Raw genomic sequence first — 14,683 nt, 5'->3', positions numbered from 1 at the left:
CCCTGGAGGCTTCTGGGAGGGAGAAGGAGGCTGCCGGCTGAGACAACCTGCGAGGGTCTAAGGACGAGCGTGCTCTCTGGAGTGAGGAAAAGGCCAAAGAAGAAGCTGGGGTTTCTAGCCTGGGCAAACTGGAGGACAGCGACACCATGAACAAAACGGGACAACCAGGAGGAGAGCCTGTCGGATGAGGGGCAGCGTTTAACTGACCTCCCCGTTCACTAGTCATGGCCGTAGGCTGCCAGTCTATTTAACTCATCAGATCAATAAATTACATTTCTCTTTATGCTTTTGTTCCCAAGGCTAAATCTGGCTATTGTTCTGCTTTTAACATTCTGTGGATATATACAATTTGCTATTTTGACTCCATTGATGTTTACTCCTAAACACAGGGATTGCATTGCAGCCATTTAATACTGTCTCTACCACAAACACTGTTTAGACATGGAGTATGGTGTGTCCCAGAAGATGTAATTGGACTAAAACTCAAAATATCAGAAAATGACACCTTCTCCCCTCCTCCCCCTGCCACCAACCCTCATGACAAAACTGGGATTACGAAGGTTGGTGCCAGATAAGGCTATGCTCTCTGGTCATTCGTAGGGCTGGTTCATCTAAACATTCTGAATGGGAATAAATAAAACTAGTCGAACCATCTCCTCCCCAGTGTCTGTATAGCAAAAACAAACCCTGAGGGTCCTAGTGTCTACAGACTCTTGCTGACGTCTGACCTATTTAATATGGAAGCAGGCCCACACGCCTCCTGATATTTGGGAAATACTGGAAATAACTCCCTGTTAAGAATCCGGAGGGACCAGGGGGCACTGAGTCCTCTGACCCTGGGTGGACACATTCCCCAATGCCGTCCCTGGGGCTAAGGACCTGTATGAGGAATCAAGGGGAGCCAAGGGGAATAATGAGGTTGGTTTGAGAAGGCTTTTGTTATTTCCCCACTGATGTAACATGCGACCATTTGATTCTGAAATATACCTGCAAAGGACCTTCAGGTTTGTGATTTATGAATCACGTGACTGAAGGCTTCAGGTCCAACCTCATTGTTGATAGCATTACATAATCCAGCAGTCCTATTTCAGGAATGCTAATTCGACTTACTGAATAACATTTGTTTCAGTTCCCTTTTGCTAGTGGCTCCTACAAAGCTGTCAGTAAGAATTAGACATAATTTATTCTGGGCTCTGTAATGTTATCATAAAGTTGGTTGGGTTTTCTTTTTTTCCTCTCTAGAAACAATATCCAGAAAACTGAAGGACGTTTTAAAAATAGGTTGTTCTTCACCAAAATACAAGTGATACCTTTCCTTTTATCTTAGTTTATGCTACAGGATAAATTGAAGATTTCCTGCTTTGTTGGACTGTATTCATTTCATTCCACGCTTGTTCCAGCCCTCAAAATTAAGATCAGTTGTGAAACTCTCTCTTTCAGCAAAGATGGAGTAACAAAGACCAGATTTACCTTCGTGCCTGGAACAACTAAAATTCCAGATGGACTACAGGGAGCAATGGTTTTCAGACACTGAGCATCAGCAATGCCACACAGTGGTCACTAGGGAGAGGAAGCAAGGAAGGCAAGCCCTACAGTGAGCCTAGCCCACTGCCTAGAGTGTTTGTAGGCAGCAGCACAGGGAGGATGGGCCCAGGCACAGCCTGGCAGGCTTCCTGAGTTGAGGAGATGGAGCCAGGAGGCCAGAGAGGCCAAGGTGGCTGGAAGTCGTAAGGCAGAGTGCTGGAGAGGAGACAAGTGCACAGAGAGAGAACTCTGAAGATCTGTACAGGGCTCCCCGAGTCTTCAGCTGAATCATGACCAGTGCACACACGTGAGAAAACTACCCAAGGCTGAAGAAAAAACAACCCCAAATGATTAGAGTGGTGAGCACACAGGGCCAGCAAGAGTTTGTGTAGCCACAAACTAGTTACAATGGAAAAATCTTCTAACTCACAGAACATCGAGTAGAGTACTCAGAAGGCTACTACCTTAGTAGTAAAGAAACATTCGCCCTAGACAAAATGCTGCTCTGATCCCACCTAATAAAGCTTAAAGGAGGGGCCGGCCCGGTGGCATAGTGACTAAGTTCACGTGCTCCACTTTGGCGGCCCGAGGTTCACAGGTTTGGATCCCAGGCGCAGACCTACACACCACTCATCAAGCCATGCTGTAGCCATGTCCCACATACGAAATAGAGGAAGACAGGCAACAGATGTTAGCTCAGCGACAATCTTCCTTAAGTAAAAACAGGGAGATTAGCAACAGATGTTAGCTCAAGGCCAATCTTCCTCACCGCTCCCCCCACCCCCCGCAAAAAAAGCTTAAAAGGAAATCTCAAAAGGATAAAACTGTTTTTAAGTAATTTAACTATGTCATAGAATACAATTCAGGAATATTTATAGGAATACAAAAATATTCAGCACCCAAGAAAGTCAAATTCAAAATGTCAAGAATTCTATACAAAATTATCAGCATGCAAAGAAGCAGGAAAATGTAACCTATAATAATAAGAAAAATCAATGAATTGGAAAACACTCCAAAATGATACAGATAACATAATTAGTAGAGAACAATACTAAAACAGTCACTATAACTATATTCAATATGGTCAAGGAGGTAGAGGAAATATTGAGTATGTTGAGCAGAGGCATAGAAGAAAATATTGGAAGAAATAATAGTTGATACTTTTCCAAATAATGTACACCATAAATCCACAGATCTAAGAAGCTCAAGAAACTCAAGCACAAGAAACGTGAAGAAAACTATACCAAGGTGTTTCATGATCAAATTACTTGATGATAATGGTAAAGAGAAAATTTTAAAAGCAGTCTGAGAAAAAAAGACATATTACAATAGAAGAAAAAAGATAAGACAGATACAGATTTCTTGTCTGAAACAATGGAAGCAAGAAGACAGAGGAGGAGCAATATTTTTGAAGTACTGAGAAAAAGAAAAACTGTGAACCTAGAATTCAATACCCAGTGAAAATATCTTTCAAAATGAAGGGAAAGTAAATACTTCCCAGACATGCAAAAGCTGAAGGAGTTAATCACCAGGAGACCTGTACAAGAAATCGTAAAGGAAGTCCTCTGGGTGGAAGGAAGATAGAAGTTTAGGTCTACAGAAAGGAATGAAGAACAATGAAAATGACAAATATAAATATGGTCGTAATAGGAAATATAAATAAATATTTAAAAAAATTTGAATCCTAAAAATTCATATGGGGCAACAAAAGACCCCAAAGAGCTAAAGCAATCCTGAGAACACAGAACAAAGCTGGAGGCATCACAATCCCTGACTTCAAAACCTATAGTAACCCAAACAGCACGGTACTGGTATAAAACAGGCACACAGATCAATGGAACAGAACGAAAGCCCAGAAATAAAACCACACACCTGCAGACAGCTAATCTTTGACAGAGGAGCTAAGAATATACAATTGAGAAAGGAAAATCTCTTAAAAAAACCGTGTTGGGAAAACTGGACAGCCACATGCACAAGAATGAAAGTAGACTATTATCTTTCACCATACACAAAAATTAACTCAAAATGGATCAAAGACTTGAAGGTAAGACCTGAAACCATAAAACTCCTAGTAGAAAATATAGTCAGTACACTCTTTGACATCAGTCTTAGAAGGATTTTTTTGACTACCATGTCTACTTGGACAAGGGAAACAAAAATATAAACAAGTGGGACTTCATTAGACTAAAGAGCTTCTGCAAGGCAAAGGAAACCAGGATCAACATGAAAAGATAACCCACCAATTGGGAGAAAATATTTGCAAACCATATATCTGACAAGTGGTTAATCTCCATAATATATAAAGAACTCACACAACTGAACAACAAAAAACCAAACAACCCAATCAAAAAATGGGCAGAGGATATGAACGGACAATTCTCCAAAGAAGATATACAGATGGCTAATAGGCACATGAAAAGATGTTCAACATCACTAATCATCAGGGAAACGCAAATCAAAACTACACTAAGATATCACCTTATACCCATTAGAATGGCTATAATCACCAAGACAAAAAATAACAGATGTTAGAGAGGTTGTGGAGAAAAGGGGACCCTCACACACTGCTAGTGGGAATGCAAACTGGTGCAATCACTATGGAAAACAGTATGGAGATTCCTCAAAAAATTAAAAATAGAAATATCATATGACCCAGCTATCCCACCACTGGGTATATATCCAAAGAACTTGAAATAAACAATTCAAAATAATTAATTGCAACATTATTCACAATAGCCAAGAAGTGGAAGTAACCCAGGTGTCCACTGACTGATGATTGGATAAAGACAATGTGGTATGTATATACAATGGAATACTACTCAATCATAAAAAAAGACAAAATTGTCCCATTCGCAACAACATGGATGGACCTTGAGGATATTATGTTAAGCGAAATAAGCCAGACAGAGAAAGACAAACACCACATGACTTCACTCAAACAAACACATGGACAAAGAGAACAGTTTAGTGATTATCAGGGGAAAGGGGCTGAGGCGTGGGCACAAGGGGTGAAGGCGCACGTTTACATGGTGACTGACAAATAATAAGGTACAACTGAAATTTCACAATGTTATAAACTATTATGACCTCAATAAAATTTTTTTTAATCTCTTTAAGAGATAACTGACTGTTTAAAACAAAAATAATAGAGCGAGCCCTGATGGCCTAGTGGTTAAAGTTCAGCACACTCTGCTTTGGCAGCCTGGTTTCACTTCCTGGTTGTGGAACCACACCACCTGTCTGTCAGTAGCCATGCTACAGTGGCAGCTCATATAGAAGAACTAGAAGGACTTACAACTAGAATATACAACTAGGTACTAGGACTTTGGGGAGGGGAAAAAAAGAGAGGGAGAAAGATTGGCAACAGATGTTAGCTCAGGGCGAATCTTTCCCAGGAAATAAATAAATAAATGAATAAAGCAAAAATAATAACAATGTATGGCTTGGTTTATAACAAATGTAGAAGTATAATGGATGACAATAACGGCACAAAGCCAGGAGGCTGGAAATGGAAGTTTATTATTGCACGTTCTAATACTATATATGAAGAGGTATGATATTACTTGAAAGTAGATAAGTTAAAAATGTATACTATAAACTCTAAATCAACCACTAAAACAACAACTAAGACATATAGCTAATAAGATAACTAAAAAAACACACTTCTAAATAACCCATGACTCAAAGAAGAAACCAAAAGGGAAATTAGAAGGTATTTTGAACTGAAGGAAAATAAGACCATATCAAAATTTGGAAGAATGCAGCTAAAAGAAGAAATTTAGAGTACTCAACAATGATGACTGAAAAGAAGGTTCTCAAGTTAATGACCTCAGCTTCCATCTTAATAATCTAGAAAAAGAAGAAAATATTATAGCCAAATTTTAATCATTAAAAACTTGATTACTCCAAAAGAAGGCAGAAAAGAGGGAATAAGAGACAAAGAACAATGAGAAATATAGAAAACAAATAGCAAGATGATAGATTAAGTCCCAACAATGTCACAAAACACATTAAATGAAAATGGTTTAAAAACTTCAATTAAAAGGAAGGGACTGTCAAATTGGATATTAAAAAAAAAAAAAAGTAACACCCAGCTACATGCTGCCTCTAAGAAATATACTTTAAATATAAACAAATAGGTTAAAAGTAAAATGATGGAAACAGACATACCATCTTAATATTAGTCAAAAGAAAACTGGAGTGCCTTTATTAAGATCCAAGTAGCTTTCAGAGTGAACAATATCACTGAGGATGAAGAGAGCATTTCATAATTTCATTTCATTAAGAAGACATAATAATCCTAAAAATAGAGCTTCATAATACATGAAGCAAAAACTGGTAGACTTGAAAAGATAAATAAACAAATCCACAATTATAGAACTATTTCAATACCCCTTTCTCAATTGATAGAATAAACAGACAGAAAGAAGAACACGGAAGACCTGAACAACACTATCAACAAGCTTGAACCAACTGACATAGGAAACTACAACCAGAAACAGCAGAAGACACACTCTTTTCTAGTGTACACCAAGCATTTACCAAGATAGACAATATTCTGGGCCATAAAACAAGTCTCAATAAATTGAAAATGATTTAAATTATACAAAGTATGTTCTCTGACCACAATGGAATTAAAAATTCATAACAGAAAAATCTCCAGAAAATAACCCAAAATATTTGGAAACTAAATAATATACTTCTAAATAACCAGTGGATCCAAAAAGAAAGCAAAAGGGAAGTGAAAAGAAAGTATTTTGCACTGAATGAGAATGGGAATACAAAATATCAAATTGTGGGATGCAGCTAACCAGTGCTTAGATGGAAATTTATAGCACTAATCATTGATATCAGGAAAGAAAAAAGTCTCAAATCAGTGAGCTATGCTTTCACCTTAATAAACTAGAAAAAGAAGAGCAAATGAAATCTAAAGTAATCAGAAGAAAGAAAATAATAAACAGGAATCAATGAAACAGAAAACAGGAAAACAATAGAGAAAATAAATGAAAACCAACCACAAGCTGATTATTGGGGTTTTTTTTTAATCAAAAGCTCACTAAAATGGATAAACCCCTATCTGGACTGATCAGAAAAACAAAGTCACAAATCACCAATATCAGAAATTAAAAAGGTAGCAGAATTATTGATCCTACAGACATTAAAAGTATAATAAGGGAATATTATGAACAACTTCATGCAATTAAAATGGACTACTTTGATGAAATGGACAAATTCTTTGAGAGACACACACTACACCAAACATCACTCAAGAATAAACAGATAACTTAAACAGCCCTATATCTATTAAAGAAATTGAATCTGTAGTTTAAAACCCTCCTGCAAAGAAAATTCCAACCCTGGGCAGTTCCAGTGGTGAATTCTACCAAATATTTAAGGGGAAAATAATACCAAATCTACAGAAACTTTTCCAGAAAACAGAAAAGGAAGGTATACTTCTCAAGTCATCCTATGAAGCCATCATTACCCTGATACCAAAACCAAAAACAGTTATTACAAGAAAAGAAAATTACAGTTCAATATCCCTCATGAACATTAACACAAAAAATTATTTAAAAATTTTAGCAAGTAGAATTCAACAAGATATAAATACATCAAGACTAAGTGTGGTTTGTCCCTAGAACACAAGGTTGGTTCAACATTCAACAGTCAATCCATGAAATTCATCCTGTTAGCAGTCAAAAAGAAAAGCCAAATGACATCTCAATAAATGTAAAAAAAGCATTTGACAAATCCTACGTCTATTCCTGACAAAAATTCTTGACAGACTAGGAATGCAAGAGAACTTTACTCAATCCGACAAAGGGTACCTACGAAAAACTGACAGCTAAACATTATATTTAATGAGGAAAGCTTGAATGCTTTCTTCCTAATATCAAGAACAAGGCAAGGTTGCCCACTCTCATGACTTCTATTCAACTTGTACCAGAGGATCTAGCCAGAGAAATGAGATAAGAAAAAGAAATAAAAGGTATAAAGGGAAAAGAAGACATAAAACTGTCATTATTTGCACATGACATAATTGTCTACACAGAAAATCTGATGAACTCTCCAAAAAACTTCTATAACTAATAAATGAGTTTAACAGGCTGCAGGATATAAAATCAATTATATTTCTAAATGCTAGCAATGAAAATCAGAAAGGTAAGCATAAAAAACCATAGCATTTACGATATCATAAAATTATACATTTCGGGATAAATTTGACAAAAACATGCCATCCTTGTATATAGAAAATTATAAAATATTACTAAGAAAAGTTAACAAAGTCATAAATACATGGAGATATATACCGTGTTCATGCATTGGAAGACTCAATATTGTTAAGATCTCAATCCTCCTCAAAGTGACCCATAGATTCAATGTAATCCCAATCAAATTCCCAGCAGGCTTTTATTTGTAACTTACAAATTGATTTTAAAATTTATCTAGAAACACAAAAGAACCAGAAAAGCTAAAAAAAACTTTGAAAAAGATGTAGAAACTTAGAGGACTAACACTACCTGATTTCAAGGTATATTAGAAAGCTACAGAATCTAGATAGTGTGGTACAAAAATAGACAAAGAGATCAATGAAACAGAGTCGAGTATCCAGAAATAGAACCACATATATATGGTTAATCGATTTTTGACAAAAGTGCAAGGGAAATTCAATGGAGAAAGGATACTACTTTCAACAAATGATCCTAGAATAACTGGATAGCCATATGCAGAAAAAGTACCTGTCTACACTTCACATGTACATAAAAGTTAACTCAAAATGGGTCACAGACATAAATTAACACCTAGAGAAAATATGGGTAACACCTAGAAGAAAACTCTTTGTGACCTTGGATTAAACAAAGATTTTTTTAAGTACAACATCAAAAGCATGATCCATAAAAGAAAAATTTGATAAACGGTACTTCATCAAAATTAAGACCTGCTCTTCACAAGACACTGAAAAGACAAGGAAAAGACAAACCACAGGGAAAATCTTCGCAAATCACATATCTGATAAAGAACTTATATCTCAAAATTCAATAATAAGAAAAAAACCCAACCCAATAAAAAATGCATGAATAATTTTATCAGATACTTCACCAAGCAGATACATGGATAGCAAATAAGCATATGAAAACATGTTTAACATCATTCGTCAACAGGGAAATGCAATTTAAAACCATGATGAGATACAAGCACACAATTCTTAGGATGACTAAAATTAAAGATTGACTACACTAAGTGTTGACAAAGGAACTGGAATGTTCGTTTGTGTAGGAATGGAATGCTCATACACTGCTGGTGTGAACGTAGCAGGGCACAATCACTTTGGGAAACGGTTTGCCAATTTCTTTAAAAGTTATACACATATCATATGGCCTAGCCATTCCACTCCTAGGTATTTATCCAACATACCTGAAAGCACATATCTACACAAAGATTTGTACAAGAATATTCATAGCGGCTTTATTTGTAATAGCCCAAAACTTGGGAAACAGCCCAGATGTCCATTAACTAATGAATGGATAAACCAAATGTGGTATATCCATACAAAGGAATACTACTCAGGAATAAAAAGAAATGACCTACTGATACATGCATCAACATGGATTAATCTCAATATAATTATTCTAGGTGCAAGAAGGCAGAAAAAAGCATCAGTACTATATGAATCTATTTATATAAAATTCTAGAAAAGGCAAACTAACCTATAGTGACAGAAGGTAGATGAGTAGTTGCTTGGGGATGGGGAGGCAGGGTACAAGGAGTGGTGGAATAGAAACACTATAAATGTGTACAAGAAAACTTTAGGCAGGGGAGGGAAATGTTCATTGTCTTGATTGTGGTGATGGTTTCATGGGTGTGATATATGTAAAGACTTATCAAACAGTACATTTTAAATATGTATAATTTACTGTACATAAACTGTACTTCAATTAAGCTGTGAAAAATAAAATCAGGTATGATCATCAAGTGTCAGTCATATACTTTCTCTCATTGCACTCACTTTCTTCGTTGACTACCAAGCTAGGTAAGCTCTATCTACCCCATTCAAACCAACCACCTAGCAGGATTCTGGTAACAGTCAAGTTTTCCCTGAAAATAGGCTGCTTTCCTTCGGCATTGTGTGAATTAATTTGACAAGTGTCCTTTACGGAAGAACAGAGTCAACCAAGGAGTGGAAGGGCAAGTTAGAAGGTTCCAAATTGATGCACTCTGTGGTGGTTGTGGGGGGCGGTTGATGGTGGCTGAGATAATGGAATACAGAAGCGGGAGGAAAAGAAGGAAATGCTACAAGAAGAGGACGGACAAAGAATCAGTGAGACTAAGAGGCGGAATGAGAGGAAGGAAAGGAAAAAGGGGGAAATAAATAGATGAGTGAGTGAGAAACTAAGTTCTCCTTTACTCTTTTATTTTTTATCACACTGCTATGTTTCTGATATTCCTGGATAGATAACCAATGCTTAAATTACTTTCATACACTGTACAATGATTTAGAATAGTAACACTAGAAACTAAATTAATTTATCTTAGAGAAAGTACCAGCTACCAAGTCAAACAATTACAGGCTATTTTCCTTGGTTTTCTGGATATCTTGCAAGGTGAGGCACTACCAACCAATTTATATTACTATAGGGTCATTTTCAGATCAACGTTCCCAGTGATCATTTAATTACTTGTGTTACATGCAATCATAGTCCAACGTATTTAACCCAGCTAGCCTTGGTCACAGTGCTGGAGCAAGAGCAAAAATAACACGATAACCATTTGCTGAAGGGTTGTAACACGAGACTGAATCCTCCAGCCCCAACTCTGAATGTTAAAACTAAATCCGTTTTATTTTCCTCTTCCGAAGGTACATTCAAAATAAATCCACTTTTGTTTTTAGCAGCAAGAAACGGTCTATAAAAATCATAAGATTTTCCTACCTTGACAAAAATTGTTGAATTGCATTCTTGCAAAGCCTCCATTAAACTAATCACATGGAGACACACCATTTCTACCATCTGAAACAACAAACGTGAAAATCAGTTCCACTCCCAATGATACAGAAACCTTGCAAACTAGTCTGCAGCCACAGAGGCCCCATGTCCTTGACCATGAGGTCTTTCTGCAGAATGACCAAAGCGGACCACAAGGAGGGGTGCTTATTCACCTCTAAAATTTCAACCAGAAACTGAATTTTGAAAGTTTCAGAGGTTTTGCAGTTGTCATGCCTTCCTCACCTAACTCGGGCTGCCAATGGGACTCGGGTGTTGATCTCGCTAATCTGCACTGCAGTTGCTTCAGACCAGAGGATCAACGGCTTCTGCTTCCTTCAGTTCCAGCTACACGACTCTGGGGGTTGGGTCTTTTCCTCTGTCTTCATCCCTTCTCCAGTTTCTTCACCTGGGGTAGCTGTTTAATTTGTTGCACACTGTCTTTAAGGCTTTGTTCTCCACGGAAAAGGCAACCGTGTTTCCGACAGTTCAAAAATACAACAGAGGTGATATCCCTCATCAGAAATTCCTAAGGCTGGATTTTAAGCCTCCAGGGGGATTATACCAGACTGGCTTATAAGGCTTAACAAAATTTTCAGAATAGAATGAATTAAATTCATTTGTAACATTACTCATACGAAATTCATTTGTAACAAATTCATTTGCAATATTTGAATATCAAGAGAGAGTTAGAGGGAAGGGACTAATGGTATCAAGAAACTAATGACAACAGAAGGCAACTCTGAATCTCTAGTTTAAGGCCCCGGTTTCATCATCTGTAGCATAACAGGATGGAAAGCTTGATCTCCAAGTTCTCCTTCAGCCCCAGACTCTAGGATCCAACAAACAGAATGATCTCTGCAGCAGTCAGAACCGCTGGTGCACCCTGACACGTTCACATAAATTTCCTTTAAATTGAACTAAAACATCTCTCTCCATACAGAATTGCCTCCTAACATCTGCTTCTCTAAAGAAAAGAAAGTGCTTCACTAAAGGAAATATAAAATCCCCTTTCCAATTAGAGCTAAAAGAAAATGTTTCTTAGACTAATATTCAATCAACCAAAAATTGTTTCCAGAATGCCTTCTGTGGACCGTGCACTGTTGGGTTTCTGGGCTCACTGGAATCATCACTATGGTGTTTTTCCAGGTCCTTTGGCCTCACAGACAAGAATTCGACTGACAGAGTCCCTGTAACCAAGACACTGGCTGCCACATTCCCAGCTGAGAATCCTCCTCCAAAGGAACAAACTGACCCAAAGGATTCCCTTGGCAGCTCCTTCTGTACACCTTCCGATCTCGACTCCATGAGGACCAATTCAAGCTTGTTCCACGAAGTGGGCTCATGCTAACCACACCCTAGAGGCTTTCCAAGGAGGTTTAGAGCAGCCCCTCTCTTGGTGAGCCATTCACATGAAAATGGAACTGGATTTGACGACTGGGGAGCTCAGGTCTTCAGAGAGCAACTCACAAAGGTGAGGCTCTTTATAGGTTTTGAGCCCCATGTAGAATGAACATGTGTGGTTGGTCTGCTCCCAAACAGCATAAAAAGGTGACCTAATTGGCTAGGGTTTTTTCAAATTGCCTTGGAACTCAAAAATAACATGAATCTTCCTCTTAACTCTGTGACTTTATAGCACAAACAACCCTTAAAGGTAGAAGTTTTGTATAAATTTCCTTTAGCACTAGGCAGAGAAAACAAAAATTGATTTTACTGAATTTACTTGTTTGCTTTGTTTTTCATCAAAATTAATATGCAAGTAGAACATCCCATTTATAATGTAAAAATTCACCAACCCATTTATATAATATTCCAACTGAGATCTTTAAAAACAGGTAACGTGAGAACTGGGAGTGGTTTATACATTTTGAGATTCTATCCGAGAGGGCAAACTTATTCACGAACTCACCACTTTGTTATGCGCCATCAGCTGAAGGATGCTGGGTGTCACCCTACTCCAAAACTCAAGTGCCGTCAGTATCGCTGTGAAGCTGAACTCATTCTGACTTTGGAGGTTTGTAGCTACGGCACTTTGTTCACAATATACGGTCCAGAGCTGAGCAAAGATAAATGCGTGGAAGAGGGAACACATGTGCAGCACAGAGGTCTGAAAAGGAGGAAAACGGGGCCGTTACATCTGGTGGGCTGTGGTGGTCCATGGAGACCCCCCCACATGGCTTTGACCTTCCAAGGGGTACAGCCAAAGCACATCTAACTGAAGTGATCAAGGCTGAAGGAGTTATCTCCAAGCTACAGACTTGTGATTCGTCACCTTAAAATAATCCGCTCTCCACTGGGTCAGTGGGGGTGTGCTTAGAGAACAAAGCAGGTTTTCGAAGAGAAGGCACCTTCGTCTACAGGATAAATCTACCCACCCTCTGCTCTTTAATGGAACTGACATTCCCATCCCTAAACTAAATTAGGAAGGACAGTCATTCTACCATTTTGGTGTTTCCTCATCTGTAACATGGGGATAATAGTACCCTTCTCAAAGAGTTGTAGTTAGGAGTCACTGAGGTGATATTCACGAACCCGCTGCCCAGAACTTAACAACTACACTAGTAGTAGCAGTAGAAGGAGCAGTGGCAAAGACAGTATTCCCACCAGGAGTAAGCCCGGATTGAGTGAGCACCTATGATATCCCAGACACCACACTGAAGACTTTTCACAGATCACCTCCATAATTCTCAAACCATCCCCTCATCCATTTTACAGGTGAAAAACTGGAGTCCAGAGAGGGTAAGTAATATTTTCAAGGTCATAAAATCACAAAGTACCATCGTTAGGAATCAAACACAGGTCTAGGTCGAAATATTAGAAACCGACTGCTTAATTGCTGTTGCAAACATCATTCAGGTCATTTGGACGGGTGCTCTATTTTTTCGCCGAGTCAGCCTGCCCTGGACTAAACCCAGCTGTTCCCAAACCCCCAGTGACCTCCCAGAACCAGTCCAAGCTCTGTGAAGGGCCCTTGGCTCCCTGTAGCCGATTAGTATCAGTGTGTCGAGTTTGCTTGTACAGGCTCATGACTGATGCCTGCCTTGGGTTTACTTTATTCCCTTTAAGTACATTATCTGTCTCTACAATTTATAAAGCTCCTCTGTGTAGGTGATTCCAATGTGTACTTTAGTGAATTCCCAACTGGCCTTCTTATTCTCATTTGGTATCTTCATATATCTCCAGAGATGTGAGTTGGAAAGATAGTACATGAAGTCTTAGATGGAGCATAAATTTTCCTCCACTTCATACTCGGTTCTAAAGACTGAGCATAGAATTTTCATTATATTTCTAGCCTTTTATTTCTCTTCATTATTTTGAGATAGAAATGCCTAGGAAGCTAACTCTTGCTTGCCTCCATAATTTATCTTCATAAAAGTAAATGGAAAAACAATTTAGGGGGAAGAAAAGATAGTCTGGGAATTTAAACAACTTTAAATAAGGCATTAGCACAAAGTTGCTTTCCTAACATCTACAGGAGGGCAAGTGATAAGATGCATTTTCTTCTCAGAAGAAACATAATTGGCTGATAAGGGAATCCATTAGCAATTTCGATGCACATGGCCTTAATCTTGCAGAGATCACTTACCTTTGATTGCTCTGGAAATCCAATCAGGATAACAATAAGATGGTCTGCAATGTGGGAACCTGCATCCAGAGGTATGGGCAGGCACGGAGAGGAGGCATTTGGACACACTGCATTGTGAGTGAGAGAACCCAGAAGCAGCCAGGACAACAGACGGATGTGGGAGACACACTCGATGAATTCTTTAGGTCTGTTAGAGAAGGAAGTGTTAAAAGACGATTTTATGTTCTCTGTTTCGTTGTGTGCTCAACAAATGCTTACTGATGGAAGGGATTAAAGGTGTGGTCTTGTAGGCAATTACATAAAATAAAACATGAAGGTGACTGGCTGCCAACAGAATGATGTATCTGTTTTTCTTGTTTCCCACTCTAATCCTGGATCTTAGCTTCTTGAGCAAAGAGCAGCCTTTGGTGATACAGGATTCAATGTCATTCTTCCACAAACATGGTTGCCTCTCTAACTGGCTTCTCTTTCTAAACTCCTTTCCTCTCATTAGAAAGTTTGACGTCCCCACTAGAGGGGAGGGAACAGAGCAGATACAACACACAGCCATCCATTTTCCTGCTTGCCAATAATTTTCTCCTCCTGCCCTCCT

The 14,683-nt window shown here is 38.3% G+C and overlaps 1 protein-coding gene across 7 annotated transcripts in view; it reads right to left on the bottom strand.

Moving 5' to 3' along the window:
- UNC79 (unc-79 homolog, NALCN channel complex subunit) overlaps positions 1 to 14,683 on the bottom strand; it is a 240,600-nt gene that overhangs the window by 3,525 nt on the left and 222,392 nt on the right. For all 7 annotated transcript variants that reach the window (XM_070594580.1, XM_070594578.1, XM_070594583.1 and 4 more), the window contains 3 exons: positions 14,092 to 14,278; positions 12,415 to 12,612; positions 10,455 to 10,532 (listed from right to left, as the gene is read on the bottom strand). In XM_070594580.1, the coding sequence (XP_070450681.1) occupies positions 10,455 to 10,532; positions 12,415 to 12,612; positions 14,092 to 14,278 (463 nt within the window). The remainder of the gene's footprint in view (positions 1 to 10,454; positions 10,533 to 12,414; positions 12,613 to 14,091; positions 14,279 to 14,683) is intronic.

Source organism: Equus przewalskii, chromosome 25 (assembly GCF_037783145.1).
Source record: "Equus przewalskii isolate Varuska chromosome 25, EquPr2, whole genome shotgun sequence".
NCBI classification, from domain to species: Eukaryota; Metazoa; Chordata; class Mammalia; order Perissodactyla; family Equidae; genus Equus; species Equus przewalskii.
This window is presented reverse-complemented; position numbering and strand designations above follow the sequence as displayed.